Source organism: Zosterops lateralis (genome assembly GCF_965231275.1).
Source record: "Zosterops lateralis genome assembly, chromosome: 7".
In the NCBI taxonomy this organism is placed as follows: Eukaryota; Metazoa; Chordata; class Aves; order Passeriformes; family Zosteropidae; genus Zosterops; species Zosterops lateralis.
In genome coordinates this window covers 31,207,898-31,234,884 of record NC_139767.1, presented here as the reverse complement: position 1 = coordinate 31,234,884, position 26,987 = coordinate 31,207,898, and the positions used below count along the sequence as shown (strand labels likewise).

The 26,987-nt window shown below is 39.9% G+C and overlaps 1 protein-coding gene across 1 annotated transcript in view; it reads left to right on the top strand.

Moving 5' to 3' along the window:
• Positions 1-16,965, top strand: part of ACTR3 (actin related protein 3) — a 28,495-nt gene extending 11,530 nt beyond the window's left edge. The window contains exons 2-12 of the mRNA XM_083864843.1: positions 3,631-3,686; positions 7,014-7,138; positions 7,753-7,863; positions 9,291-9,386; positions 9,936-10,043; positions 12,031-12,174; positions 12,936-13,109; positions 13,466-13,558; positions 14,005-14,130; positions 15,691-15,774; positions 16,167-16,965. Of these exons, the coding sequence (XP_083720969.1) occupies positions 3,631-3,686; positions 7,014-7,138; positions 7,753-7,863; positions 9,291-9,386; positions 9,936-10,043; positions 12,031-12,174; positions 12,936-13,109; positions 13,466-13,558; positions 14,005-14,130; positions 15,691-15,774; positions 16,167-16,262 (1,213 nt within the window). The 3' untranslated portion in view covers positions 16,263-16,965. The remainder of the gene's footprint in view (positions 1-3,630; positions 3,687-7,013; positions 7,139-7,752; positions 7,864-9,290; positions 9,387-9,935; positions 10,044-12,030; positions 12,175-12,935; positions 13,110-13,465; positions 13,559-14,004; positions 14,131-15,690; positions 15,775-16,166) is intronic.
• Positions 16,966-26,987: the final 10,022 nt, after the last annotated feature.

Here is a 26,987-nt window from a genome sequence, read left to right as displayed (position 1 = left end):
GTAAGAAATCCCATTAGTGCTGTTGAGAACTGTGTGGAAAGCCCTTTGGCTGTCCTTGCAGAGAGCTCTTGGGCAGAGGGTGCAGAGCTGCTGTACAGTTTCAGGATGTGAGTTTTTGAGGGTGATGATCACATGTTTGAAGGTATTTCTCCACTGATAGGTGAGATAGGGGTTAGTAGATTTAACTCAGGAGGAACCTTCGTTAGTTGCTGTCTCAAACCTGTTTGTGCTATGAATGTCCATTACAAAAATATTGTGGTTTGTTTATCACATATCTGTGATCTGTAGTGTAGACTGGAGAGTGGTGTTGCCTTTTAGAGAAGGTGTTAGGAGAATATCAGCTCTCTCTATATATGTATATGCTGAGAGAGAGTAGGAGGGCATATATATATGTATGTGGTTCTCCATATACAGACATGCACACTTGTACACAGACTTTGGGTACTGCTCTTGGATACTCTGTAGCTGGTTTTCTGAACTAAAGCTAAAGGCCTTGATTGTCCAATAAATTTTTTGCCTGATTGTTTCTTAGGGTTTTTTCCCCTTTTTTTAAATGAGCTAATAGGCCTGCAGCAACACTTCAGGGAGCTGAACATAGAGAAATAAAGGAAAACGCCTGAACAGCCAAGGCTTTCACCTTTGGGATTTTATAAATCAGTTATGTGTTACAGATTTTAATAGAAATTAGCTTATACCATTACACTCCTGTGTGCAGTGCCTTGTGCTTATTGCTCAATGCCCCAAATTCCATGTGGGAAGGCTGAGTCCATGTCTCATTAATGAGGAGTGCCTGCCTGTGTCCATGCAAGTCCCTTCTGCCACTCTTCCATTCTGGGTAGCAAGACAAGGGGTGATTTATGGAAAATCCAGTATTGGTACTGCCTTATCTCTACTATCTGGATTCTTTTTCCTGTGGCAGCAGTAATTCCTGCCTTAAAGAAGCTGGGGTGTGCCTTGTTCCCCTGTGAATCATTCATTAGTCAGACACACTTTGCCATGTATGAACTCCTTGTGGAAACTGTATACTTGTGGAATCTGGATTGCCTATAGTATCCTCCTTCTCACGTGGTTTAAATATTTACTTCAAGTGACAGTGATAGATCAGATCAGTCTGAATAAAGCCTCATCTCTGCAAAGTTAATTTTCAAAGAATCCCACGGTGACTAGATTGTGCATTTGGAGAACTGAAGATTTTTATCGACTTCCATTCAGTTTTACCTTAGCTTTTTGCCTCACCTATCACGTTTTTAGGCTCCATTTTTAACTTGAGTATCTCTCTATGTGTTTAGTTACGAAATCAGGTCTAGTGTTTGTAATGTGTTGTGCCATGGTCCCTGGCTGTGCTGTGGGCCTGAGGCTCCCAGGGGAGCAGGGCGTCCTTGCCTGGCCCATGTGCCAGCAATGCTGGAGTTCCAGGTGTACAGTGAAGTCTTGTACCTGAGAGATGTGTTGTGTAGGACACTGCACTGGAGACTTGCTGATACAACGCTCTAATATTCAGAGACCAAAACCCATGCAGGAGGTTTTTTTTCCCTTTCTTTTCTTGGAAGCCTAAAAATGCACTACTCTTTTTTTCCCTGAGTCAGTACGCTTCTTGCTGAGTAAGCCATAGTATTTTTATATATGCTGATTTTATGTCTGAATACGCTCTTTTTATGTAAAATGCATCTTTCATGAGATTATTTTTCTTTCAGTCTTGCTGGCTGTGTGTGTGCTGGGCAAAACCACCCACAAGGAATGAAGCTGCTAGTTACCTGCAACAGTTCAGCTTTTGCATTCTTTGAAATACTGAGTTTAATAATCAAATGGTTTTAACCTCTTTAACTGTTACAAACACTTTAATCTAGTTGTAGGTTTAAGCAGCATTCAGGCTCCAAAGTTCTTGTGTAGATTTAGCTTTAAAATCTACATGCCATAGTTCTGGTTTGCAGGGGAAGGTGGAGAGAGTGAGTCAGTATTTGCTGGTTTATTTAGTAATTGTGGCACTAAAAACCTCTTAACACACTATAAATACAGTGAACAGTTTTGGTCTGCATGATAGGTTAAAGAAGCACCAGTTTGTGGAATTCTTGATACTTCTTTTGGGAAGCAGATCTTTAAGAAGAAAAAACTTCAATGAGCAAAATCCAAGTTGTGTGTCCTGAGGTGAGGCAGATAAAGTGCCTAACGCTGATGTCTTCATGAGATGTGAAGTTCTTTCTGATATTTAGTTTCTTTTTTCATTATTTGTTACCTTCTGCCTGCGAAGTTTTCTTTGTCAAGAAACATTCCTGTTGATTGGTATGAAGTCAAGTTTCTGTGCATGGTTCCTTACAACTGTTAGAGTGTGTTACACACAAGATGGGGATTATTACAGCTTTGAAAATACATCTCCTGCAAAGCATTTGTGGTGTTAGATGAGGTCCTGTGCTAACCACTTTCTTATTCAGAGAGAAACCCACCTTCCCTCTGAAGATCTGGTCTCTTGGCCTGACCACTCATCTCTGTCTCCCATCTCAGCGCAATTAGCATCAGCGATAGAAACTGTGTGGGTGTGCTGGGCACATGCACAGGCTGCTGCCTGCTGTGGGAGAGGCACGGCAGCCAGGCCTGCTGCAGCAGCCTCCTCTCCCAGCCTCTGGCTGTGTGTTACTGCCAGGAATTCATGCTTTGTTGGAGTTACTGCTGCCTTACACCTCCTAAGATCTTCAGGTTTACGTCAGAGTGCTGAAAGCTGTAGAGGTGCTACTACAGCCTTCATGCCTTTGCTGATGGTGCTAATTTAGTGCAGCTGTACAGAGAAAATGAGAACTTTGTCACGTCTGTGTTTGTTAAAAACATGTGGGTAAGCTCTAACTCTTGAGCTGGAGCTGTGCATTTTTGTCTTCATGGTTTAGAATTTGCCTATGCTGCTTTGGTGACAACATTTCTAGCAGCTGGTTTTGGTATCCTGAGTTTTGTAGTTATTTTTCATAAATACTTTGTTAATTTCATCAGTTTTCTTGCATTGTGATAATGAAGATAATGTGTATATATATATCCATAGCACATTCTGGAGACTGGGTGAAGTTATGTAGCTATTTTCCTCTTGCTTTCATTACTCTCATTGGACATGTTTTGACACTGTTTTTCATTTGTGAAATGGAGTGGCTTTTGGTAGGACTTGTCATTATCAGCTGCTTGTGACATGAGGGTGACCAGCCCGGCCTCATGCCCAGCTGACAGTCCGTGGGCAGGGCAGCTTTTCCCCCCTGTAGTTAGGAATTACAAAAACATTTTTACCACTAGCAAATAGCTATATGAAAATATTTCTGTGGAGATGCTAGCTGCTGAGCAGGGAAGAGCTGCTCTGACAAAATTATACTCCTAAACATTGATAGATTGAATTACATACTTTGTGCTCCTTAGTAAAATATTATTAGAATAGAAGTTAGCGGTGATGCTTCATTTGTGACTGGGAGCATTGTTTTAAATGTGAAAATAGAGAAATTTTTAATTTCCCGTAGTTTTTCTGGTTTGTTTGTTTTTATAGAAAAGTAAGTGTAGTGTCTTTCTGATATGGGAAGAGGAGTCTGTTCATTAAAAAAAGGAGATAGCTTTGTTATTTGTGGTATTAAATATTACAACTGAATCTTTTTTTTCCCTCAACAGGTATACAAAGCTCGGATATGCGGGTAATACTGAACCCCAGTTCATTATCCCTTCATGTAAGTATTTGTTACTTGTGTATCAATGCTGAAGTTAATCTTGGCCTTTTTGTAATATTCCTTAAAAAAGCCCCAACATTAAAAGAGATTGACTTGACCTCTGAGTGATGACACAGAGTAATAACGTGGCTTTTTTGTTTTGCTACGGATACTCAGTTTAGAAATATACATTCATTAAAAAAGGATAGTAATAGTTGAAGCTAATTTTTTGGACACTGAAATAATGTAAAAATCCAGTAGCATGGGTACATTTACCTTGCAAGAGGTTTTTTCCTGTTCAGTAGTTTATCTGGTAAAACATTGAGTTGATTATAACTGGAAAAAAAATAAAATTGTATGATTTAATATCTCCAGGGTTTAAAATGTTCTACTTGCCTGGAAGTTGTCAGTGTTACAGCTATGTTAATTTACTGTGTTTTATAAATACAACAAAAATCCATGTCAGTTTTTTCCTCCCACACAGAATAGCTTATTTGCTCCCTGGCTCCTGCACTGTTTCTCCCACTTGGAGAGATACAGCTCTACTGCAGAGAGTGGAGTTCACTCAGCTTCCTTTAGAAGTGTTTCACCTTTTGACCTCCTACACCACTTGGCAGTTCCTCATTGTTCCTCTGTGCCAAAGTAATCACGGATTACATCCTGGTGAAAAGGAATAATTAGCACACCCAGTTTTCCTTGCAAATACAACAGGAAGAGAGCTGGAACTAATACTGCTTCAGCACAGTCACTGTAGAATAGAACTTGGAAGTTCAGGCTCTGTGTTAATTTTTCTAGGAAATGTACTTCAAAAAGTAATTTTCATGGCAAGATAAGGCTAATTCACTTAGATGAGAACAGGAGAATGCATTCAGAGAATCCATTCTGTATCTTCTATTTTGGCTTCTGATAGGTATTTCTGAGATTATTTGGTTTTCCAGATTAACTCCATTAAGTTAATTTCAGTGTCATATGAAACACTCCACAGTTTTGCTTTTTGCACAAAAGCTGGTTTAACATTAGATAGAAGTTTCTAAACATTGAAAAAACCCTTACAGTGCTCTTTAAACTTTGTAGCACTTGTTAAAATATAAATGGGCAAGTGGTTATTTAATTTCAGATACATAGAGTTTACATACTTTTTCTGCATCTTTAGATTTGGTTATTTAGTTTGAAGATCACTTTCTTCTTCCAAAAAAGAAGAAATACCATGATATTTTAAATGCTGGGAATGAAATGACCTGTCAGATCATTAAGCAGAGAAATTTATCCAACAGGGATGCTGTTAAAGTAGAAGGAGAGGAAATGAGATTTTTTTGACAGCCTTTTGATATAGTGTGGTGTATGGAAAAAAGGATGCTCACTCTAGATGCTCCTGCAGCTGAAATGACCCTTGACTGCAATTCTCTCAGTACAAAAGGCATTTTTCTCATTTGTGCTGCAATCCATGCTAGATAATTACAGAAATGACATGAGTTTGTGTTAATCCTCTGCCTCAAATGAAATAAAACAACACTTGGTTAATCCACATTAGAGAAACAAAAATAGAGTACAGCAGTACCTAGTTTCAAAGTAAAATGATACAAAAAAGCGCTTTGGTGTCTAGAATTTCCTCAGTATTATTCCCTGTGGAAAAATTATTTAGTTTCTCCTTGCACTTCCAGCAGTGGTATTTTATCAGTTTGATTCTCTAAAATTAATGTTTGCTGTAAAACAGGTCTGAGCAGCATTCCTTGAGCCTTGTTCACCTGTAGCTTATCTTATTCACTCCTGCTCTTAACAAATTTTTATCTCCTTATGATGTGTTTTTGATTTTATTCTGAATATGCTTCTGTAGAGATGATAAATACTTACATGAAAAGTGAAGTAAATGAGAATATATTGAGCCATTTTTTATGTGGCTTGGGTTCACCACTTTCTTCTCTGGCTGCTTTTTGGATCTTAGGTCATTAGTTTTGCTTGATTTTTATTCACTTAAGCAGAATTTTCCTGCTGTTTGATAAAATGGGAGTCACCTTCTGTTTCCCAGTAGTTCCCTTGATATTTCATTATTTCATCTTATCTGTGATAGCCATGGCCTTTTCTTTACTTCTAAAAGAAAAAAAAAACTGGCTTGAGTAGTGGTTCAGCACAAAAATTGATTCAATGCAAGGATGTTCTGCTTTTTTTTCTTCTCTAAAAGCTCTTAATTCTTGTGCCAAGGAAACCAAAGGCAACTGCTCTGAGTGTTGTTGGGGTGCTGCCCATCCTCAGGCACCACAACTGAGGTTTCAGCAAGATTTATTTTCTTGTTTATATTTTCAGGATGTGATTCTTGGTTGCTTGCCTCAGGTTTTTTGCCCCTTATTTCTGTCTTTCAAACGCAGGGCTGCCCTTGAGGGCAGCAAAAAATGTGAGACCTCTCATCTTGTTTTAGGCTTGTAACAGGGTGAAACCAGTTGGGCTTGAAAGTTGGTGCAGTCCTGTGGCAAGTGGTGGATTTTGCTTGAAAGTTGTTGAGGATAACACTCATCTGGACAGCAGAATTCACCCAGATGTGTCAGCTCTGTAACAATGACCTGAAAATATTTATCAAGGTTCCCCTCTTGACCTGAAGCAAGCACCTCCCTTGCAACATTTCCTTCCCTGTGATTTTTAGCTTCTGCTCCCCATCTACCCCCCTTCTGTTTGGCTTCCTCCAGCCTTCTGCTTCCTCTCTGCTCTCCTGTAAGCAGCTACAGAAGTTGCAGTATGATTCAGTTTTCTTCCTGGAGAGCTCAAAATAATGACTTCTGCTCCATCCTGTTCAGTCTTTCACAACATTCAGCTTCTTGGTTCCTCTGGCTCTGCTTGTGTTGCTCTGTGTGGGAAGGGAGGGGAGGAGAGAGGGGAGGATCCATGAACTCGGGGTGCTTTACCCCTTAACAAGCTGCTGATTTCCAAATCCTCTAGCTGTGCTGCCCTGGCTGCTGGGGAATGATTATTTTTAAAATAATAACAACACTAATAATCACACTTAAAATTGTTATTGTTATTATTGGAGTGTGCAGAAAATTAGCATGTTTGTTGAATAAAACGAGATCTGTAGGGATATCCTATTTTAATGTTCCTGTGTGTATTTTATCTTCCTGATTGCATGTTGAGTATCTAACAATTAAATTTGTATTTGTCTGTTACTGTGTTACTCTTTTGAGTCCTTACCATGCTTACCCATGACTGAAAGTCAAATTATCTGCGTTCTGTGTAGCTTTCCTGAGTTACACTTGAAACAAAGGATGGTTGTGATTAGAATGTGTCTGTTTTTCAGTCTAGGTTTTCTTTTTTTGGTGCAGGATATATGACCTACAATAATGTTTGTGTTCTCTGTTGAAGGTATTGCTATCAAAGAATCAGCAAAAGTGGTCGATCAAGCACAAAGGAGGGTTTTGAAAGGTGTGGATGATTTAGACTTCTTCATTGGGGACGAAGCAATAGAAAAACCAACTTATGCAACCAAGGTAGTAAGAAAAAAGTTTTAAAATAATTTTTCAATATTGTTTAGCAAACATCACATGTACAGTAAATATAATGTTAAGAATGCTTAACATTTACTTAAGTCTTATTTATTTATTAACTCTGTTTAAATAGAAAATAAGCTTTGGTGTTAGTTTTGTTGATCTTGGGGAGCCTGTGGGAATTTGTGGGGAGCCTGTGGGAATTTGCAAAACACTGTGAAAATGTATATTACATATATATATATATATTTATTCATAAGTGAAAGGAGGCTGAGGAGGGTGTTAAGTGGAAATGCCACATTCTCTTGTTCCTTGGTAACTTCTGTCAGCAGTATCAGAGCGGGACACTGGGCCGGGGGAGTTTTTGGTTTATCCCAGTGCCACCATTCTGCTGTACTGAGAAAAATGCAATGTGTTGCCTCTGCTACTCAAGATTGGACTCAGAATTTTGAATAGGTGTCACATGGGAATAGAGGAAGCCTAAATCGAAGTTTCTTGCCTGTGTAAATCATATACTTTTACTGCAGTTAAAAACAGGTTTTTTTGTTTGGTTTTGGGATTTTTTGGGTTTTTTTTCTTTTAGTTTCCAGTTACAATTTGATATTTTTCTCACACAGTGGCCTATCCGCCATGGTATAGTTGAAGACTGGGACTTGATGGAGAGGTTTATGGAGCAAGTAATCTTTAAGTATTTAAGGGCAGAACCCGAGGACCATTATTTTCTTTTGGTAGGTAAATTTATGTCCTGTTTAAGAAATTCCACATGATGAATAACAATGTGCTGATTTATGTAAATTCTCAAATATAAATATGCATATTTTGAAAGCAAAAGTAAATAAATTACTTGGAGCTTTCTTGACCTGCCTTAAGCCATCCAGGTTCTTTAATTTTCTAAAAATGTCAATGTGTCTGAACAGCAAACATTTTTCTGTTCTCTTCTAATTTTCCCTCCAAGCTGTCTGATTCATCACTTTCTCATTTTCCTTCTCCGCTGAATTCAATAATCTCAAGTTTATGTGTTTGAGACAAAAAAAATACTTGTGTTTTGACTTTACATAACTGCAATTATTTTGTTTTTACAGTACTGCCATCTGGACGAAGTATCTAGAGAGTAAATTTTTGCCTTTTATTTTCTGTGAAACTGGAAGGGTTGATTGTCATATTTGGGCTGATTAGATCTCAATTAAGGTCAATGTTATTCTGAAGCATCTGCTATTCCTTAGTATTTTATTTAGGGTCATTGAAAAAGGCAGTTTGGTTTAGTGTGTCATTTATAGATCAAGTTTGGAATTAGAGGTGTTGGCCATACGTGTTTAAATGCCTTCATCTTCTTAAAGCAATAATTAGGTCCAGTTGCTCAAGGCTGTGTCCAGCCAAGCTGTGAATATCTCCAAGGATCAAAATGCCATAACAACCCTGGGCCCCTTGTCAATATTTAACCACCTTTAGATTACTTTTTTTCCTCCTAATACCTATTTAGGATTACCCAAGTTGAGTTTTGTGTCCCTGGCCCCTTGTCCCAACCCTTTTGTGAAGAATCTGACTCCTCCTGTTACACAGTTGCTGTAATGGAACAGTGACACTTTCTTTTTTCGAGTGTTCTGTAGCACAATCCAAAGTGCTCCTTCAGAGTAGAGCCTTGAGTATGTTTGATATTTCAATGAAAGCTATAGCACAATATTATGGTATGTTTTATGTTGTTCAGCTTCTCTCACTTGAGTACATTCCTACAGCTGAGCATAGCAACTTGTGGCTGCCTTCTGAAGGAAAACGGCTCTTTTCACCAAGAAATCTAAAAAATGCCATTCTTTAAATGTGCTGAACTGCAGCCTTTGACATATTTTGATAGTCCTTGGTTTTTTCAAGTGAAATCAAAAGTTCTAATGAGCTAGCCAACCCACAAAGGGAGTCTTGGATATAAATTCTTAAGCAGTAACTGATGTAGTATTTATTGCACTTTTGTTTTTCTTTCTTTTACTGCAATTTGCATAAATTCTTAAAAGCACCCTCTGTCCATTACTATTTTTACATGCTATTGTTGAATGACTCATCTTGACAAAACTTAGGAGTTGGTGGTTCTTTTTTTAAAGTCAAATATTTGGTTTGAATGTAAGTTTCAAACTCATGTTTGTTTGGCTTTTTTTTTGTCTCACAGACTGAGCCTCCATTAAATACTCCAGAAAATAGAGAATATACTGCTGAAATCATGTTTGAATCTTTCAACGTTCCAGGGCTATATATTGCTGTTCAGGTAAGGGCTGAGCTGTTGAGAGTCACAGCTGCAATATTTCTCCTTGGGCTAAAACTAATTTCACTGTGAAAAAACTGTGTAAGTGGTGTTTGGAAAATGTTTATGTCCTTCTGGCTGGCAGTTCCAGCACTGCATGTTTGTCGTGCTTTGATTCTGTGGGTGGTTGCTGGATACTGTTCCTCTGTTGCCTCTACAGGCTTCTGAGCAGTAGAGTATGAGATCTGTTGCATCATAAGTAAATAAAAAACCACACCACATCATAATAGTTCTATTAATCCAAGAACTGAATCCCTTTCAGTATGAAGTAACGAAAAGTTATGTTTGAGCATGGCTGAAAAAACATCAGGCAAGTGTCAAAAATCACATTTGTGCAGCCTCTTTTTTCTGAACTGTTGTGTAGACATATATAATATTATTAAATCAGTTTCCATGCTGTAAATTACCATGGGGGTGTCATTCTGTCCTTGGGAGGAGGGGTGGTGGAAAGTGAGGTCTGCAGGCAGATGTTTTACTAACATTTGATTTTGGTGTGGTGTTTTTTTTTCCAAGGCTGTCCTTGCCTTAGCTGCATCTTGGACGTCGAGACAAGTAGGAGAGCGAACACTGACTGGCACAGTTATAGACAGTGGGGATGGTGTCACTCATGTCATTCCTGTGGTAAGTGTGCCTCAAAGCTACACAGCGGCTTCCAGGGAGAACAATTTGTCCTCTGAGTTCTCTGATGTGTACACCTACACACACTGGAGTATAGATAGGAGTCTTCAAAAACATCAGATAATTCCCACGGCTGTGGGTGTGAGTTTTGGTTCATTTTGTAGTGCAGAAACTCTAGAAGAACTTCTCTATAACCTCAAATTTGGCAGAGCTAATTGTCTTTCAGTGACTTACCTTAAAAGGTGAATTTCCAAGGCCATGCTAAGTGATGGGTGGAATTGCTTTAGCACATTTCCGGTTTGGTTTGCTGGTAGGAGTGAATGGGCTCTTTACAGTAGTCACTACAAAAAGTTTGACTTTCTATTTTCATTTAGCTCAGTCCATTTATATATAAAGTAGAAATAACATGAAGAATTAGAGGGCAATGTAGTATTGTTTATAATTTTTCTCCATTCTAGTTCTCTGTTCCCAATGTTTAGTAGTGCCTCAGCCATACAAACAAAAGTTCCTGCTTGACTGGAAGAAAATAACCCCTAGGGTTGGTTAGTGTTGAATATCTGCCCCAATACATCAAGTGGCTGAAGCAGAAACTTGGATGATTGTGTGATGTTTTATTAAGTAATGAGCACCTAGAGCTGCAGTAATTTACCTTACTGTCAAATTATTGCCCATTTTTCCTGGGGGAGTTAAATTCATGTCTACATACCAGATATATTTGTATTTTTAAAATGAAGCTAGATTACAATTTTTAAGACAAAGATCTGTACAAGACTTTATCATGCTACAGTAACATCAGTTTTTTAAAAACAGTAGCATTGATAGTGGTCAAACATACACTGTCATGTAGCGATTTCTTATTAATTTTGGTGGAATGTAGTGCTAAATCTTTGTCCAGACTGTTCATCCAAGTTAATGTATTTTTAATAACACTTAGGAAACAATTGACGCCTCCGACCTTCTATAGGTAAACTTTGAAAATTGGACTTAGTCGTTCAAATTACTGTTTAAAACAGTTGAACTTTTCCTGATTTATGGGTTTGGGTATTTATAATTGAAATAAGAGTAGGTGTTCTATGTAATTTGAAGCATTAACTTCCTTTGCAGAATGTCGTTTACTTCTGAAATTTTTAAACGTGTTGAACAAATTGTCAGCAATGTTCTACCACTTCTATTACAAAATAGATAAAAAGGAGTTAACAAATGCTTATCTCTGTAGTGAAGCTAACAGTAGTAGTAGTTTTTTTTATGACACTATTTTCTGTGTTAGTAAGACATTTTTGTATGAACATAAGGGGTGTGTATATAGGAAAACTTAAGCATTTTGTGAGTGTGATATCTGGATTCCTCTGTTTGGATTTAGCAGATCTGGTAGGGTTGAAACCTTGCACACTTGGTTTCTTTGTTCAGACCAGATGTTTTAATGCATTGATACTGGTCCCCAGGATGAGTGTGAATTGTAGGGGTAGGTTGATGGATGAGGATGAGCCAGTCTGATGTTCTGAGCAGTCTCAATTAATGTGCTGAAATGATGCATTTTCTCCCTGCTTTCAGAAAATTAATTTTGGTTCATGTGGATTGTAACGTCTTACATCAGTGGCTGTGACTGCAGGGCCACATCAGTTATTCTAAAATAATATTTCACGAAAAAAAGGTTCCTTGACCTTTTTGGTAAGAGTAACCTCATTTTGAAGAGAAAATAAAGGCCAAGGAATAGTGAGTATAGTGATTTGTCTGCCTTATGTACTAGTGACCTTTCTGTTCCTTCTAACCTTGTAAGAATTATGAACCAATGCCATGCAAAGTAAAGTAAGGCTATATATACTGTGAAGAATTGGATTTGTGGTAATTAAATGAGCCAGTCTGAAAGGGCTTTAGCTCAGAATCACAGGTAGTGGGTAGGAGTTTAGACTCCATGCCTTTCTCTCTCCCTCTGAGCTTTGGTGAAAGTAGTTCTTACCAGTATCTGTGTCCCCATTAATTTTGTTTACAGGCTGAAGGATATGTGATTGGCAGCTGTATCAAACACATTCCAATTGCTGGGAGAGATATCACATACTTCATTCAGCAGTTGCTGAGGGAGAGAGAAGTAGGAATTCCTCCTGAACAATCCTTGGAAACAGCTAAAGCAGTGAAGGTAATGTGAATGTTGCACATCTTAAGGTTATTTTACATCACAACTTGGTATCTGATTTTAAAGTACAAGCATATCTGAAAGTAATTGTTCTTCTGAGTAATGGGGCTCTGATTCTAAATAATATAAAAACATCTTAATAGTGTAATAACATGTAATAGCTTAAGCTCGAGGTTTCCAGTTGGGTTATGCTTGCTCAGTCTGGCCTGGAATTTCACTCTTCACCTGTTGTTTCCCCTTTCCCTTCCCCTCCATTATCATTATTGTTGTTGTTATTATTCTGCTGCTATTATAATTTTACTGTTCTGTAGGAAATACTGTTGGCTGGATGTGTCATACAGTGCTGTAATTGCTCCTACATTCTTTCTGAATATTAATGTGTTCTTTTTTGTAATACATATTACACAGAGAACAAAGCTTTTCTGGAAGACATTCAGTTCAAAGTACACTTAAATTTTTTTTCTCTGGCAGTTCTTCAATGTATTTCAGAGTTAATTTCTCACAATCATCAAAGTTTAGAGGAAAAGCAGAAGAGAAGTAATTTAGCTCAGCAAGAGCCTTCAGTGCTGCACAGAAATGATCTGTAGTAGCAGAGCCATTATCTACCTGTGTACAGTAAATGTCAGCTCAGCTGTTTTGAGGCTTATTCTTTATCTGCCAATTTAATGCTTATTCTTAAAAGTTAAAATTACTACCTTTTTAAAAAATTTCATGCCAGTTTTCTATACTTTAGATAGTTCTAACTGTATCTATTCAATTTTCAGGAGCGCTTTAGTTATGTTTGCCCTGACTTAGTAAAAGAATTTAACAAGTATGACACAGATGGTACAAAGTGGATTAAACAATATACTGGAATTAATGCTATCTCAAAGAAAGAATTTACCATTGATGTTGGTTACGAGAGATTCCTGGGGCCAGAGATTTTCTTCCATCCTGAGGTAAGTTGATTTGACTTGTCTATGTTTTCTGTTTTAGATGATAGCATAGAAATCCTATTTGCAAAATTGTAAAGAAGTGGTTATCCTGACTTACATTTCTTCTTATTTATAAATAGATACCAGCTATTGTTGCAAGTTAGCATGGTTCGATTGCTACTAGTCTTTATACAAATCGGGGTTGATACACAAAGCACTTATAAATGCCAGCAAAAATATTAAACAACTGTTTCTATTATTAGTTTTCATGACATCTCAGAGAATGGTTATCTCCTTTTTTTCCACTTTACCTCTTTTAATTTGTAATACATGGTCCTCCACAGTGACTTGACTTGATTTTATTTTATTTCTGGTTGCAGTTTGCTAATCCTGACTTTACACAACCAATCTCAGAAGTAGTAGATGAAGTTATTCAGAATTGTCCCATTGATGTTAGACGTCCTCTATATAAGGTCAGTAGCTATAATGTCTTTTTTTAATATATATAGGTTTTAGAAGAATTGTGATTTTTATCGAGGTACATATTTGAAACTCTTAAAAACCAAAACCAAATGAGCATAATTAACCATTTTTCTAGAAATTAATTCAATATTCAGAAGGCTTTGTTGTTCACTTAGAAAATTTCAGAATGCGCTTTTTCATTAGGGAAACAAAAAACTAAGCAAAAGTGATTAGATGTATTTAGATATAAATAGATTTTAAAGCACAGACAATTTTAATGTGACAAACTCTTGGTGAGTTCATTTGTCATGCTTATATGTTAGATAATTTACAGTAAAAGCAAACCTGCTAACTGTAGCTTTAAAAACTATATTTAGATATTTAGAATTTAGGAATTGGATGAAGTTGGAGACCTGCATTTTCAGACATGGCTAACAATTTTTTTAATTCAAAACAGAATATTGTCCTCTCTGGAGGCTCAACCATGTTCAGGGACTTCGGTCGCCGTTTACAGCGAGACTTGAAAAGGACTGTTGATGCCAGGCTGAAACTTAGTGAAGAACTTAGTGGTGGCAGACTGAAGGTTGGTTCCTGCAGCTCACACACTTAACAAGCATCTGTTACCTGGAAAATGTGCAAATAACATCTTGCAATGATTGTGGTCTTTGTTGAAATGTCTTTTATCTTATTTGAAGTTCTTACAGAGGCTTTTCAGAGATTGATCCATTACACTGATCACATACCAGCAGTTGGCCACTCCAGCTGTCTTTGTGCTTGGTGTTTATTGATCAGTTACAGTTCATTGTGCTCAATCTTTTTGAGCTTGAAGATAAGAGAGATGAATCAAGCTCATTGTTGAGCCACCAGGAGGGTGAGGAGCACGTGTCCTGTGAGGAATGAGGGAGCTTTGATTAAAGAAGGGAAGGCTTTGGGAGTCCTGATAATGCCTCAGTACATGTGGGGAGATGACTGATTTTGAAGTTCAGCTGGATAAAACCCTAAACACCTTCTTCTGGCTTCAGGAAAACCCTAAATATCTTACCCTGCCTTGAGCTGGAGGCCAAACCAGAGACATGATGTGGTCCCTTCCCACCGCAAATTATCTTATAAGTGACTTCATGTTTTCACTAAACTGCGTGATCCTTAATTTGTGCTCTTTCCACTTCAAAGCTCTCACCTAAGAGCATCTTTCTGTTGTCTCTGCATCAATGAAAGACCAGCAGAGAAAAAAAAAAAAAGGTGGTTTTTTTCCTTTTAAAGCAAAATTGAACTGATTTTCCTCGTTTATTTTTTAGTAGCAATGTAGCTGGGTGAGCTCAAACAATCCTTTAAACCCCAGCAGAGCTTTGTAAGATGTCACGTAATTTCAGTCATATGCAGTTCTCTGGTCCAAGAAACATCTGTTTTCTTTACTAGACTTGTACCACTTAGTAAGGAAGCAGAATCTGAGTAAGGAAATTGGATGTGATTCTCCTTTTTTCCTAAGTGCCAGGCATGGCAAAGACTCACTGGCTGGAGTTTTGCAAATGTGTTACAGAACATTTTCAGATACTGTTTCAAATTCCAGCATGTTGGGCTGGAACAAATAATTTCTGAATCTGTTACATACACTGGCAGTTTTGGTTGGCACTGGTGAGGAATGGGTTGTGTGCCTCTGGAGGGAAAGGGAATGACTGACTGGAATGAGTGCTGTAGCTCAGAAAAGCATGACTGACTGTATTGATCCTGGATAAACTTTCAATCTGCAGCTGATGCTTTGTTAGAATAATCATATGAAACTTGAAAATTAGCTTCCTAAAGTGTGGATTTTTGAAAAGTTTAGGTAGTATGGATCTATGCTTATAAATGCATAAATAAATAGTCCATCAAGAAATTAATCAAAACGTAATGTGAAAAAATGGATGTGAATGGAAGTATCTGTCTGATAAAGCAGGTAGCTTGATCTATAAGTAGGAGCTGTTTCTTACCCTTTATGTACAAGGGAAAGTCTGATGCCATAAATGCAAATTTACATGCACAGCATGTATGAAAATACTAATTTGTGAAAAGTTAGCTTGGTATATACAATCCTTTAAAGCTAGATCTGGTTTTTACCAGCAGAAGTGACTTGTAATGTGTTGCTTTTCTCTCCTCTTTTCTGCAGCCGAAGCCCATTGATGTCCAAGTCATTACACACCATATGCAGAGATATGCGGTCTGGTTTGGAGGATCAATGCTGGCTTCCACAGTGAGTTTAGCTATAAAGCTGAGCATGTCTGAGCCATTCTGACTGTGCTTTCAGAGCTCTCATCTCGCCTTCATTGTATATTAAATGTGGTAGGGAATTTCTGATAGACTCAGGTGGTAAATATACCTTCCCTGTTTCTGCATTAGACTTCAAAGACTTGGAAGAGCAAATGAAAGCTGAATTAAAGATTTGTGTGAGTTGTTAAATAGTGCATTTTAGTTCTGTGGCATAATACACTCTTTGCATTAGTGTTCAGCCACATGTGATTTAAGTTAATTTTAGGCTTGCTGTGCTAGCTTTGTTTTTTTTCCACTGGCTACATAAAACTTAATATTGTTAAAGTAAGGTGTCTGTACCATACACTAATGGTTTTTTTTTCCTTCCCTTTACAGCCTGAATTCTACCAAGTATGCCATACCAAAAAAGATTATGAAGAGATTGGCCCTAGCATCTGTCGTCACAACCCTGTGTTTGGAGTCATGTCTTAAAGCTGACCCTGCAGGGGTCAGGGATGGGGAAGTGGGGAGGAGGAAGAGTCTTTCTGATTACTTGTTTGTCTGATGGCTGGTATTAAGATAACAAACATGACTTGACAATAAGAAAAAGACCAAACACAATTAAGCAGGATAATTTTAATAAGTGTCTCAACATGCGGATGTAGTGGAAAGCCAAAATGATCACATTTTTTCTTTAGATTGATTATTTGAACCTGTGCGTAACAAAACAAAAAAAAAAGAAGTGGATTTTAGTTCTTTCTGTGCCCTGATATTTTGTATATTAATGAATATCCGAGATTTGATGGGATTTGATGGTGTGTAGATAGTCAGCTCTCTAATGCTTCCATTGTACCCCTTCATGGGTGCAATACAGGAGCTTGTTTATATTTCATACTTTTTTATACTTTGAGGAAAAAAATATGAATAAAAGAAACTGTAATATTTGAGGAAAAAAAAATACCAGTGACCAACTTGAAAGTAAATTAAAAAAAAAAGAAAAAAGTCATGACTCATGCAACTAGCTCTTGCAAATCATGACCAGTCTAAATCCTGGGTTCCATACAATGCGAGTGCTTTTGGAACTAAGAAGCTACTATCTTGGATTAACCAATGCCTGCTAGTGCTTTCTGATTACTTGGTGCATTTTCATACTATCTCTTGCTTTAAAAAAAAAAAAAAAAAAAGTAAAAGACAAGACTGTTGGACCAGTATTGCAGTTCTGTAGTGTCATTTCTAATTAAACCAAATAATCAGGTTATCAAAATTTGGTGTATTTAAAGCCTAACACCATTCAAATAAAGGCACAAAATTTCTTTTTATGTTGGTGTCAGACTTGTTAATCTCATGACATGGGAAGTTCTGAGCATGGGTCCCTACATATCCGCTGTGGCTTTTGAGGAGTGAGGTTGGTCTGTGAGGTAGAGATGTAATGTGCTTTGTGTAACTCAAGTGTGAGCATTTTAGAACTGCAGTTTGTGTGTTCAGCTAGCTAGCACTTACCTAGAGAAGCCTGACAGCTCCTCCACTGTTGGGTTTGTTCATCTACTTTGTTCTGTAACTTTTTTCCCCCCACTTTCTTGCAGGTGGTGCTATTCAGGAGTCAGCACTGCGTTTTCAATCTCTGTGGTTTTTCTGCAAGAAAATACCATGTAGATAAAAATAAAGTGAAAACAATCTCTTTCTCATTCTTTCTAGGAAGAACACTTTCTCTAGTGACTGGAATTGCTTACAATTTCTGTTGATATTTGATGAGAGAAAACTCTTCTTTAGGCACTTCTGAGCCCACAGATGGAGTTGAGGCTGTTTGCATAGAAGACCACAAGAGGGAGATATCCTGGTTTCTTCTGAGTTGCAAAGATGCCTCACATTTTTATCAGAAGAGTTTATCAATTGGCAGAGCTTCTAAACTTGATAAATGTGATTCCAAAACAAGGATAAATGTGGGAAAGTGTTTCTACAGTAAGCACTGTAAAAAAATTTACATGCTGGAATCAAACAGAACATGATGCAAATAACAATTTTTTGAACAATTTTATTACAAAACTATATTAGTAACATCTCCCTAACAGTGATACAGTATTTTAGTTTTTTATAACTTGCTTTTTAACTCAGTTTGAGTCATAACTGTAGACTGATTCATGTGCTAAGGTAGACCAACAGGCAGATATATATAAAATAAAGTTAATTTGAGTTGTGCCTTTTCCAGCAGTTCTGCCACTGTATCATACTCTAGTGACAGGGTATTTTGATACACTGCAGTGGTGTGAAGATAAGGTAAATATCTTTTCCCTCTCTAGAAAAAGTCTTAAAAATTCACTTGAAAAACTTAAAATCCTGACACAGACACATAACAGTGAAGAGTGCAAAGAGAAGGAGTGAATTCCTGTTCCTGTCGCACAGAACTGTAGGGAGATCTTGACTGTTACACAGATTGTGTTCATCTTCCTGAGGCCCCAGGGAAGCTGCTCTGAGCTTCTGTTTGTCATTTGTGTAGAAGAGAACAGAAATCAGCCGTACCCTTACACACCTATTGATTTTTTTGGAGCTGTGCTCTAAAACTATGTTAATTTTTCTTGTAGAATGAAGTAAATGAGAGGTTTTTTTTCTATTTTTTTTTTTAAATACTGTAGATGTACTTTTGGCGAAGTTACACAGCCACAGCTGATGTTGGGTGTGTTAAAAGAACTAAAAACCAGTATGAGTAGCTCCTATTATGGTAAATTCAGTCTTGTACAATGAGAATAACTGTCTAGCTCATCCCAGGGATTGTGTGAAGCACACACTGTACAATGTGAAACACAGGCAGTTCCAGGAAAACCCTCTGCAGTCTTCAAAAGTGGATCCCCTGTTGCAATTCTGTGTGAGATTGGGGTTAAAGCACCCAAAAGGTTCATTGCACAGGCAAGTGTTTAAAAAAAACCCACATAGGATGAAGTTACATTTTTTTTTTTTTCTCCCAAGGCTTGTTACTGGGGAGGTTACATGAAGACAATTTTAAACCCATGTAGGAGGATTTAATGGGACTGATGTCATGGTGTAGCTTTGTGTCCCATGTGTGAGACTGGCTGACAGAATCCCTTAGGAGACCATCCTGAAGGGCGGAGGGCTCTGGGAAGGCTGCACCTTCTTCAAGAAAGAAATCTCAAAGACACAGGAGCAGGCTCTCCCCACCTGCTTAAAGCTGAGTTGATAATTTCCAGCTTACTGATTTTATAATTCTGTAAAGGAGATACACACTTGTACTATCCTGCTGCCTGCAGGATGAGCTGGAGCAGTGCTGGTTGTGTACAGAAAATAGCAAAGAATTCTAAACAGCTGCAGTCTGGCCTGCCCAAACTTGGCTTACTTTACCCTTCTCCAGGAGTTTGATTTTATTCCAGTAGATTGGGTAGGACACCAGGCTTAATTGGCTTAAAAGCTGGTAGTTTCATGCAGCTGAACCTGGAATAAATCAAAGGTCACTGCCAAGTCAGTTTAGGCTCATCTCTTCATTTTGTGATAGTGTTTATACCAAATGTTAGGTATTGTTGGGATGGATGAGTTAGTACTTGAAAAGCTGCCTGGAGGCAACTGCTGGGCTGGCTGAGCTCCTGCCAGCTGTGGGCTGGTGCTGTGCAGCCTCCCCGCCTGAGAACTGCTGCTCTCTGTGTAGGCCAAAACTCCTGTAGCAGTAAAATTAAGAGAAATACATTGTTAGTGTCACTTAGGTTTTGTTGCTTTGGCTTTTTTTCCTTTATTTCCCTCACAAAAGCAAAAAGTGCTGGAATAACCACCTCCAAGTGCCAGTCCCCTGTTGCAGTACAAACCTGTGAGTTTCCTGTTTTAGACAGGCCAGAGATCCCAGCTCCCATGTGGATGCTGCAGATGTCTTTTTCAACGTTTTAATCAGAAACTGGGTTGTCAAAGAGAAGGCAGAGCTTGGCCCCTGTTGGCTGCAGCTGTCCCTCACCTCCATGAGGAGCAAAGCCCCTGTGCTTTTGGGCAGTTGCGCACACAGTGGCTGTGGGTTTTTTTCCCCAAAGTTGCAGTATAACTATAAATACATATTTTTAGTATAAATGCATTTACTGCTGGAGGGAGGCCCAGAGAGCACAACAGCAATTAGTTTATAGGAGCTGAAGATGTAGTGTAGAGCATGTGACACTGATATGGCTGAGAAAAGAGCTTGGGTTTTTTTCTTCTTTTTGTAAAATAAAAGGTCAAGAAAGGTGTTTTGCCTGAAAGACAGACTGGCACAGAAGAAGCCATTTCCATTTAATGAAAGCCCAAAAGCTGACCTACATGAACACCCAGGACTAATCTCTTTTAGCATCTTGGAGTTGTTCCAATTTATTTTTTAATAAATGAACATTAACTGGAGCAGGGGTTTAAATACATCTCTCCTTCCCAGCTCAATGCCCTGGCTGTATGGAAAAATTTCCCCCGGTCTTGTTTGGGTCTCCCCATCCCTGACTTGTTGCAGAGCCCAAGGTTGCTGCCCACGGCATGGCAAGGGGTGTGTCAGCAGTGACTGCTCTGAGATGAAACCCACAAAACCTCCGTTCACAAGGTGGTGTTTTGTTGTGGGTTGGTTTTATTGCTTTCTCCAATTTTCAAACTCTGATTTAGCCTGACTGCGCTGGTGTTGAAGAATACTAAAAGTTGTGCCCGAAACAAATAACAAATATGAAGCAACTGGTGAATCTCCCAAGCAACCCAGATAATCAGGAACATGCACGAATCTGTTGTAACGCAGAGTTGCAGCTGAAGCACTGGAGGAGAGGAGGAATTGGCCTTATAATGCAGCAGGTTTTGTGTTTCAGTTGTGTGAGGCTTTGCCCGGCAGGCTCGGTGCAGTCAGCCTTTCACACTTCACCACAGGATGGCACCTTCCTACAAGAAATCCTGCGTGGCTGCAGCCTGGAAAACCCTTTAGCACAACCTGCCTGGAAAAAAAGCAGCTGAGTGAAAGCATCTGATTGCAAACCTTCCTGGAAAGGCTGGTGCCTTGTAGTCACGTCAAGAGGAGGAAGATTAGAACCTTGTCTTCCTATCTGGAGCCGAGGAATCCGTATCTCCCTGCAGGTGCTCCAGGCAGAAGTGCTGTGGGCTCACCTGTGGATGCCAGACAGGACTGAGTCCCTCGGCACAGGGAATACGGGAGGTGCACTGAGAGGGAATCGATGCCATGTGCAGGATGTGGCACGGCTCCCCGAGATAACTGCCAGGAGGGTTTTGCGCACTCATTGCAATTCAGTTGAGAATTATCTCAACCTTTCTCTGCACCTGGTTGTAGGGAGGGCACAGGAGATGGCACCCATCCCATAAGCAGAGATAAATCCAGGGAGAGCTCTGCTTATCGTGGTCCTGAGAGAGATTGGTTGTAGTGAGGTGCCTTTAGTGTGCTGTGCTTGTCCCCTGCAGAGTGCAGGTAATGATAATCTTACCCTGCTGCGGTGATACCGCACGGATGTCTCAGCACTGTTCTCAGGCATTTCTGAGCAAATTGTCCTGTTACCTGAGGGTTGACTTGGGGAAGAGGGAAGTTTTTACATTGTTTTGGGGAGCTGAGCCATAACCCGGCTGCTCAGGTGTAATCAATGTTCAGCTCAAGCAGACACCCTGGAAGTGGTCCTGGGCTGAGCTGGGCAGCAGCTGTGTGTGCCTCCTGTATTTTGCAAAGCTATGAGTATTTAGAGAAAAAGAACTCTAATTATTGCTAATGCACTTTGATTTCATGAAGTCATGACCTGGAAACCTTCTGCTCCTCTTTCACCTCCATTAACTCACCTGACCTAAGAAATGTCTAATGTGGTTTATCTGCCAAATGTGCAAGCTGACAGTGAGCTCAAAAAGGGCAGATACACCTTTCCTCAGCTGGGAAACACCCTGAGGGGCGGATGGTTTCGTTCTGTTAGGGCAGTCACCTCTAACTCATAGTCCTTCCAGTCTCTTACCCCTGCATGCCCTGCAGCACCTGCCAGCTGCTAAAACCTGTCCAAGTCAGACAAACACAGACCTGTCTGCAAGTGAGACATTGCCTGATGCATCAGGGGCTGAGCCAGAGGGGCTGAGTCAGGTTCTGGAGCAGGGGAATGGGAGTTGCATCCCATAGCACAGCCCAGGTGTTTTCCCAGGTGGTTTTAGGGTTCCTGGGGATGTTCTGCTGGTGGACTCAGTCACTTAATACTTCAGCTCCTCACTGCATGGATGTGGCAAAAGCCTCTGGAAAACTGTGTGGTGCTGGCAGCTCTTTGCTGGCACAAATATTGCCCATTGAGCACCTATGGTCCCTTGCTTCCTCTCCACCTCCTGTTGTACTTAGAGAAAGGGTTTTTCATGTATTGTCTGTGCCCTACAGAGCTAAATAGATCAAAACTAAGGATCAAAGGAATGACAGGAGACAATGCCCTACAACCTGTGGGGTCAAGGTCACTCTGGAACTGCTGTCCTCTGTGCTGTTTTTTTTCTTATTCCATTATGGCCTTAATTCCCCTAATGAACGGAGGGGATGTTTGCTGTGGCAATGGCACCAGGGCTGAAAAACAAGAGATGTCATGGGGGACTGGGGACTTAGTGCCATCAGTGGTGGTGTCCAGACCGTGGTCATGGTCCAGGTGTGCTGCCTGACCCCAGCCTTCCCCTTCCTGCCTGTCCCACCTCCCCTCCCAGCTGGAGAACCTACTGGACAGCAGCAGTTAGATGCTTCCTCCAGTAATGGTTGTCAGGGCCCAGGTGCTGTGACCGACTCCAACCCGAATGAGAATTGCAGCACCTGCTTTTCCAGCCTCCAAAAGACAGGGAAACCAAATGGGACACTGTTTTCCAACCCTCTAAGGGTTTAACCATGTTATAAAAGGGTGTGTTGGAGGGACAGATAAAATATACCTGGAGCTTGTGTAGAGAGACAGGCTGGTATGCAGGGAGGTGGGATTTGAGCTGACAGATCTGCAGCTGGGGTCTCAGTGGTTTTTCCTTTTGCAGCCTGGAACCCTGACTTTCACTTGGAAGGTTAATTACCCTTCACATGAGAAATGTGTTTGGCTCCAGCAGTCAGAGCAAGGCTGAGAACCTGGACAGAGGAATTGTATCCTGCAGATCTTTGCAGGTGGGCATCCAGAGCTGGACTGAGAGGAAGGAGCAGCTTTCTTTGCTTGCTCCTTTAGCCCAACCCAAGGGTCTTCCCTGCCAGCTTTTGTGACCACACCATGCCTTCTGCTGGATACATGGGCTGTTGGTCCTTAGAAATGGAATTTTTGTTAAATACATAGCTGTGTGGCTATTTATTAATTTTCTCAGGGTTCTTGCTCTTCAGAAACTCAAGCAGATCAGAGTAGCTTAAATAAAAAAAAATCTGAGGGGAAATTCACTGGCATAAAAAAAATGCTTTTAAAAGTTTCCTTCTAAACACATTGGAATTGTGAAATTTTGTTGGCAGAAAACATTTGTGCCTGTCTGATACTATCTGCAGGGTTTTCCTCTCCCTGGTGGGCAGTACTGGCAGCTGATCCTGGCAGAGGAGGAGGAGGTGCTGATGCTGCAGGACTGTAGGATGTAGGGCTGCTGTGAATCCCCTGGGTCTCCTCAGATGTGTGACCCCTGCCACCTGCTGCTGCAGCCAAAGACAGAAAGTGATGAAAGTCCCTTTGCTGCTTTGTTTTCTATCTTTCCCAAAGGAAAAAATATTTTCCTCTTCATGACTATTAATGACAATGCAGGATTTATATTATTTCTCTGCCCTGATTCACATCAAACACCTTTTGGGTTTTTTTTTTCTTCCTTTGTTTAGCATATGATTAAATTCACATACATTGTTTTGGGTGTGTTTGAGGAGCAGAGGAGAAGAGAGGAAGACTAGAAATTCCATAAAGCAGGACAAATGTCCAGACATAAAGAGGAAGATAATGATGATACAGGGGCTCCTCTCACTGTCTGGGGTGGTAGATCAGGAAAGGCACTTTTCCAATACATGAGAAACAGTCAATACCTGGTGAAGAAGCAGAAGGAAGGAGCTGCAGGGCTGGGGTTCAAACCACGTGCCTGGAGCTTTTGGACAGCACTGTGGCAACACCAGCCACCCTTCCATCACCACCCACCCCTCATCCAGGCTTTGGCAGCAGGATCCAGACTCCCTGGGGCTTTTCTGCTCTAATGAAGTTATAACTGGATATATACTCCTTCGGCAGGGGGATGGTGCTCAGCTTCACAGGGGGAATAAAAAGGAGCAGGAGAATATAAAGTAAGAGGCAACTGCAAAGATACAGAAAAACTTAATTCAGTTTTTATAGTATTTATATTTGCCTTAACAGCCTTGGCTTGCCACTGACACAGTGCACTGGCCTAAGTGAGCACGTAAAATGTGCACATTACCTTGGTAAACACAACTGACTTTTCAATATTGTCCTTATATTGATGTGCGCAGGCAATATTGAAAAGGCATTTTACTCCTTCACAGCTGGATCACACACTGTGAAGCTACCATGTGTATTAGACTTCAGATATAAGTGGCTCAGAAACCTCCAAATCTGCCCTTTAAAATTAAAAAATTAAGATGTGATGGGAAAAATCATTTAACAGCCAAGTCTTTACATCTTGAGTGACTTGGGTTTTTATAGAGTTTTCCTCTGCCATGATTTTTAGGCATTACATGGAAATAATGTGATAACTAACATCTGGTGTGTTTTTTGGGTAAGTTACATGACAGAGGTCTTTATACACAAGTGGGGATGGTACCCCTGCAGTGTGGGGCCCTTTGCCCTGGGAGTTACTGCCTACATGCTCCACATGGAGTTTTGGATAAGAAGCTCCACAGTAAAAGGGTGAAGGCAATCAGGAAAAAAGGAAAGGAAGGACTGACAGGCTCTTGTTCCTTGTGGCTGTAATGTAATAATAGTAAATTGAAATTTAAATTAGGTTGTTCTCCAAGATTATTACCCAACAATTGGTCAAGGAGTCACATAACTAATCTAATATTTACACTTTATGCTTATTTTCTCTCTCCTCTCTTCTTGCAGGAGCATTGATCATTTCATTGCTAAGTCTGATGTTGGATACAAGTGGTAATGCTGCTGCTAGAGCCCTTGGTCTGTGTGCAGCTGTGTTTTGGGGAAGACCACAAAGCCTTCAGTGTGTGATTTACTGGAGCAGCAAAACTTGCTCATCCCTTCCCTGGCTCACCTGAGCTGAAAATACAATCTCCTCTTAAAACAACCCTGCACACAGCTGGGTGTAATTCAGCCCACAGCTTCTTCTGCCTTAATTCACAAAGATCAATTTACAGAGGGAAGCCTCCAGCTAACTGATGCCAGGTGGTGGCTCTGGCTTCCTGAGGGGGTGGGTGACAAATACAAGTGGCCTGAAACAAATCAAGGGATAATGCTGTGCCACAGAACGGTGCCGGATGCCTCCTGTCTGCGGGTATCTAATACAGCTAATAAGCAGCTCACATTACTGCCTGATTTGGCAGGAATTATTACCTGCTGAATGGCTTAATAGATTTCCAGTCCCTCTGTGTGTAATTTTCACTTGTCCCCAAAGGAAAGCTATATAATGTTTGCCATAGTTGTTTGTGGGATTGGGTTGCACCACAGGTGTACTTTGAACTTCATAAACTGCTCTGTATTACATCCCATTATGCTTCTTGTGGGGCTGTAATTACTGGGAGCTCTTCTGGGGGAGCAACTGCTGCTTGGGATGTGATTTCCCAAAGCAGGACCTTACCTTTGTCTGGCCTCCCTTGGTCACTGCAGTGTTTGCCTTCATTATCTGTAATGCACAGGCATTGGTAAATCTGCCCAAGTAACTCTTGGACAGCATAGAATATATTTAAGTGGTTGCATTCAGAGGTAGTTTTTTTATGAGGGCTGTGCTTTTAAATAAAGCAAGATCTTGAAAACTGATTTTGAGTAGTGGACCTTTTTCAATAGCTTTTAAAATTAGTGTATTTAAATTAGCAACATGGTCACAGGTTTAATAATTTAGGTGGCTTACCTTATAGGAAAATAATTCACTATTTCAGATTCCAGTTCAAGAGGAAGAAATAGATTCCAGTAATGCTTAGAAATAATAAATCAGCTTCTGACAAGATGCTCTATACCCATGTCCCTGTGTTAGGGGAGGAATGGTGTGATGTATGTGTGAAATGAAGAGAAGGACCCAGGCATTGAACACAGAGGGGTCCTGCTCACATTCATTAGCCAAGATGATTGAAGCAGCCAAATATTTGATTAAAGGATATATAAAAATACCCATTAAATAAAATAAGCCTGCATGGGTCTTTGGCTGGTGTGGCTGAAAATGCCATAACTCTGGAATTGCAGCGTGCAAAGCCAAGGAAGACTCTCTGAAGTGCCCACCTAAGGGACCTGTGAAAATTAATAGCACAGCAGAAATGCTCTGTAAAGGTCAGCCAGGACTGTGTGTGGAACCAGGAAGCTCAAAGCACTTGTTTAGCTCAGGGCTGCCTGGTGCAGTTGTTTCTCAGCTGTTTAATTACAGTAACACTTTGTGCATCCCATGGTTCTTCTGTCATGGGAAGTGGGGGAACTCCTCACCCACCAAACCAAACCAAACCAAACCAAATCAAACCAAACCAAACCTGCTGCCTGCACCATTTAGCGAAGACACTTTAAGGGAGGAAAAAGGATTGGGTTCATGATGGGCTGCAGCCCATAAAGGCTGATAATGGCATGAGAGTTTTGCATGTCACACCCAAATGTTCTGGCCATGTGGCAATGCCTGTGATCCCAGGCTGCTCCAGGGTACCACCAGGTACAGCCAAAAATACACCTGTAAAAAAGGGGTACGGCTTGTAGTCTGGGGATGTTGCTTGTGAAATGTCATCTTAAAAATATACCATATTTTATCCTTAGTAATACTGCCTTGAACAAGAAAGCAAATATTTTGATATTCTCCAGGCAGAAGTGAGGAAAATAAGAGCTGTAAAGAGTCTTTTAAAGCTCCATTTTTGTTACGACTGCAAGTATCATTGCTAGAGCAAGCTTAAAATAATGCCCATGTCCAAGGGTTTTTGCAAGTAGGAAATGTAACAAAAATCCAATCAGCCATTTAATGGTGAGAACAGTCACTATTTCAGGGGAAGAAAAGTGTTTTTTCTTGAAATGCCTAAACAGATGTCATTCCTGTAACAGTTTGTCATGCTGAAGCCTTATCTAAACTGCAGAAAAGGGCAATCAGGAATGTTTCTATTTTATCTTTAGATAAGTGGGAAACTGCAGG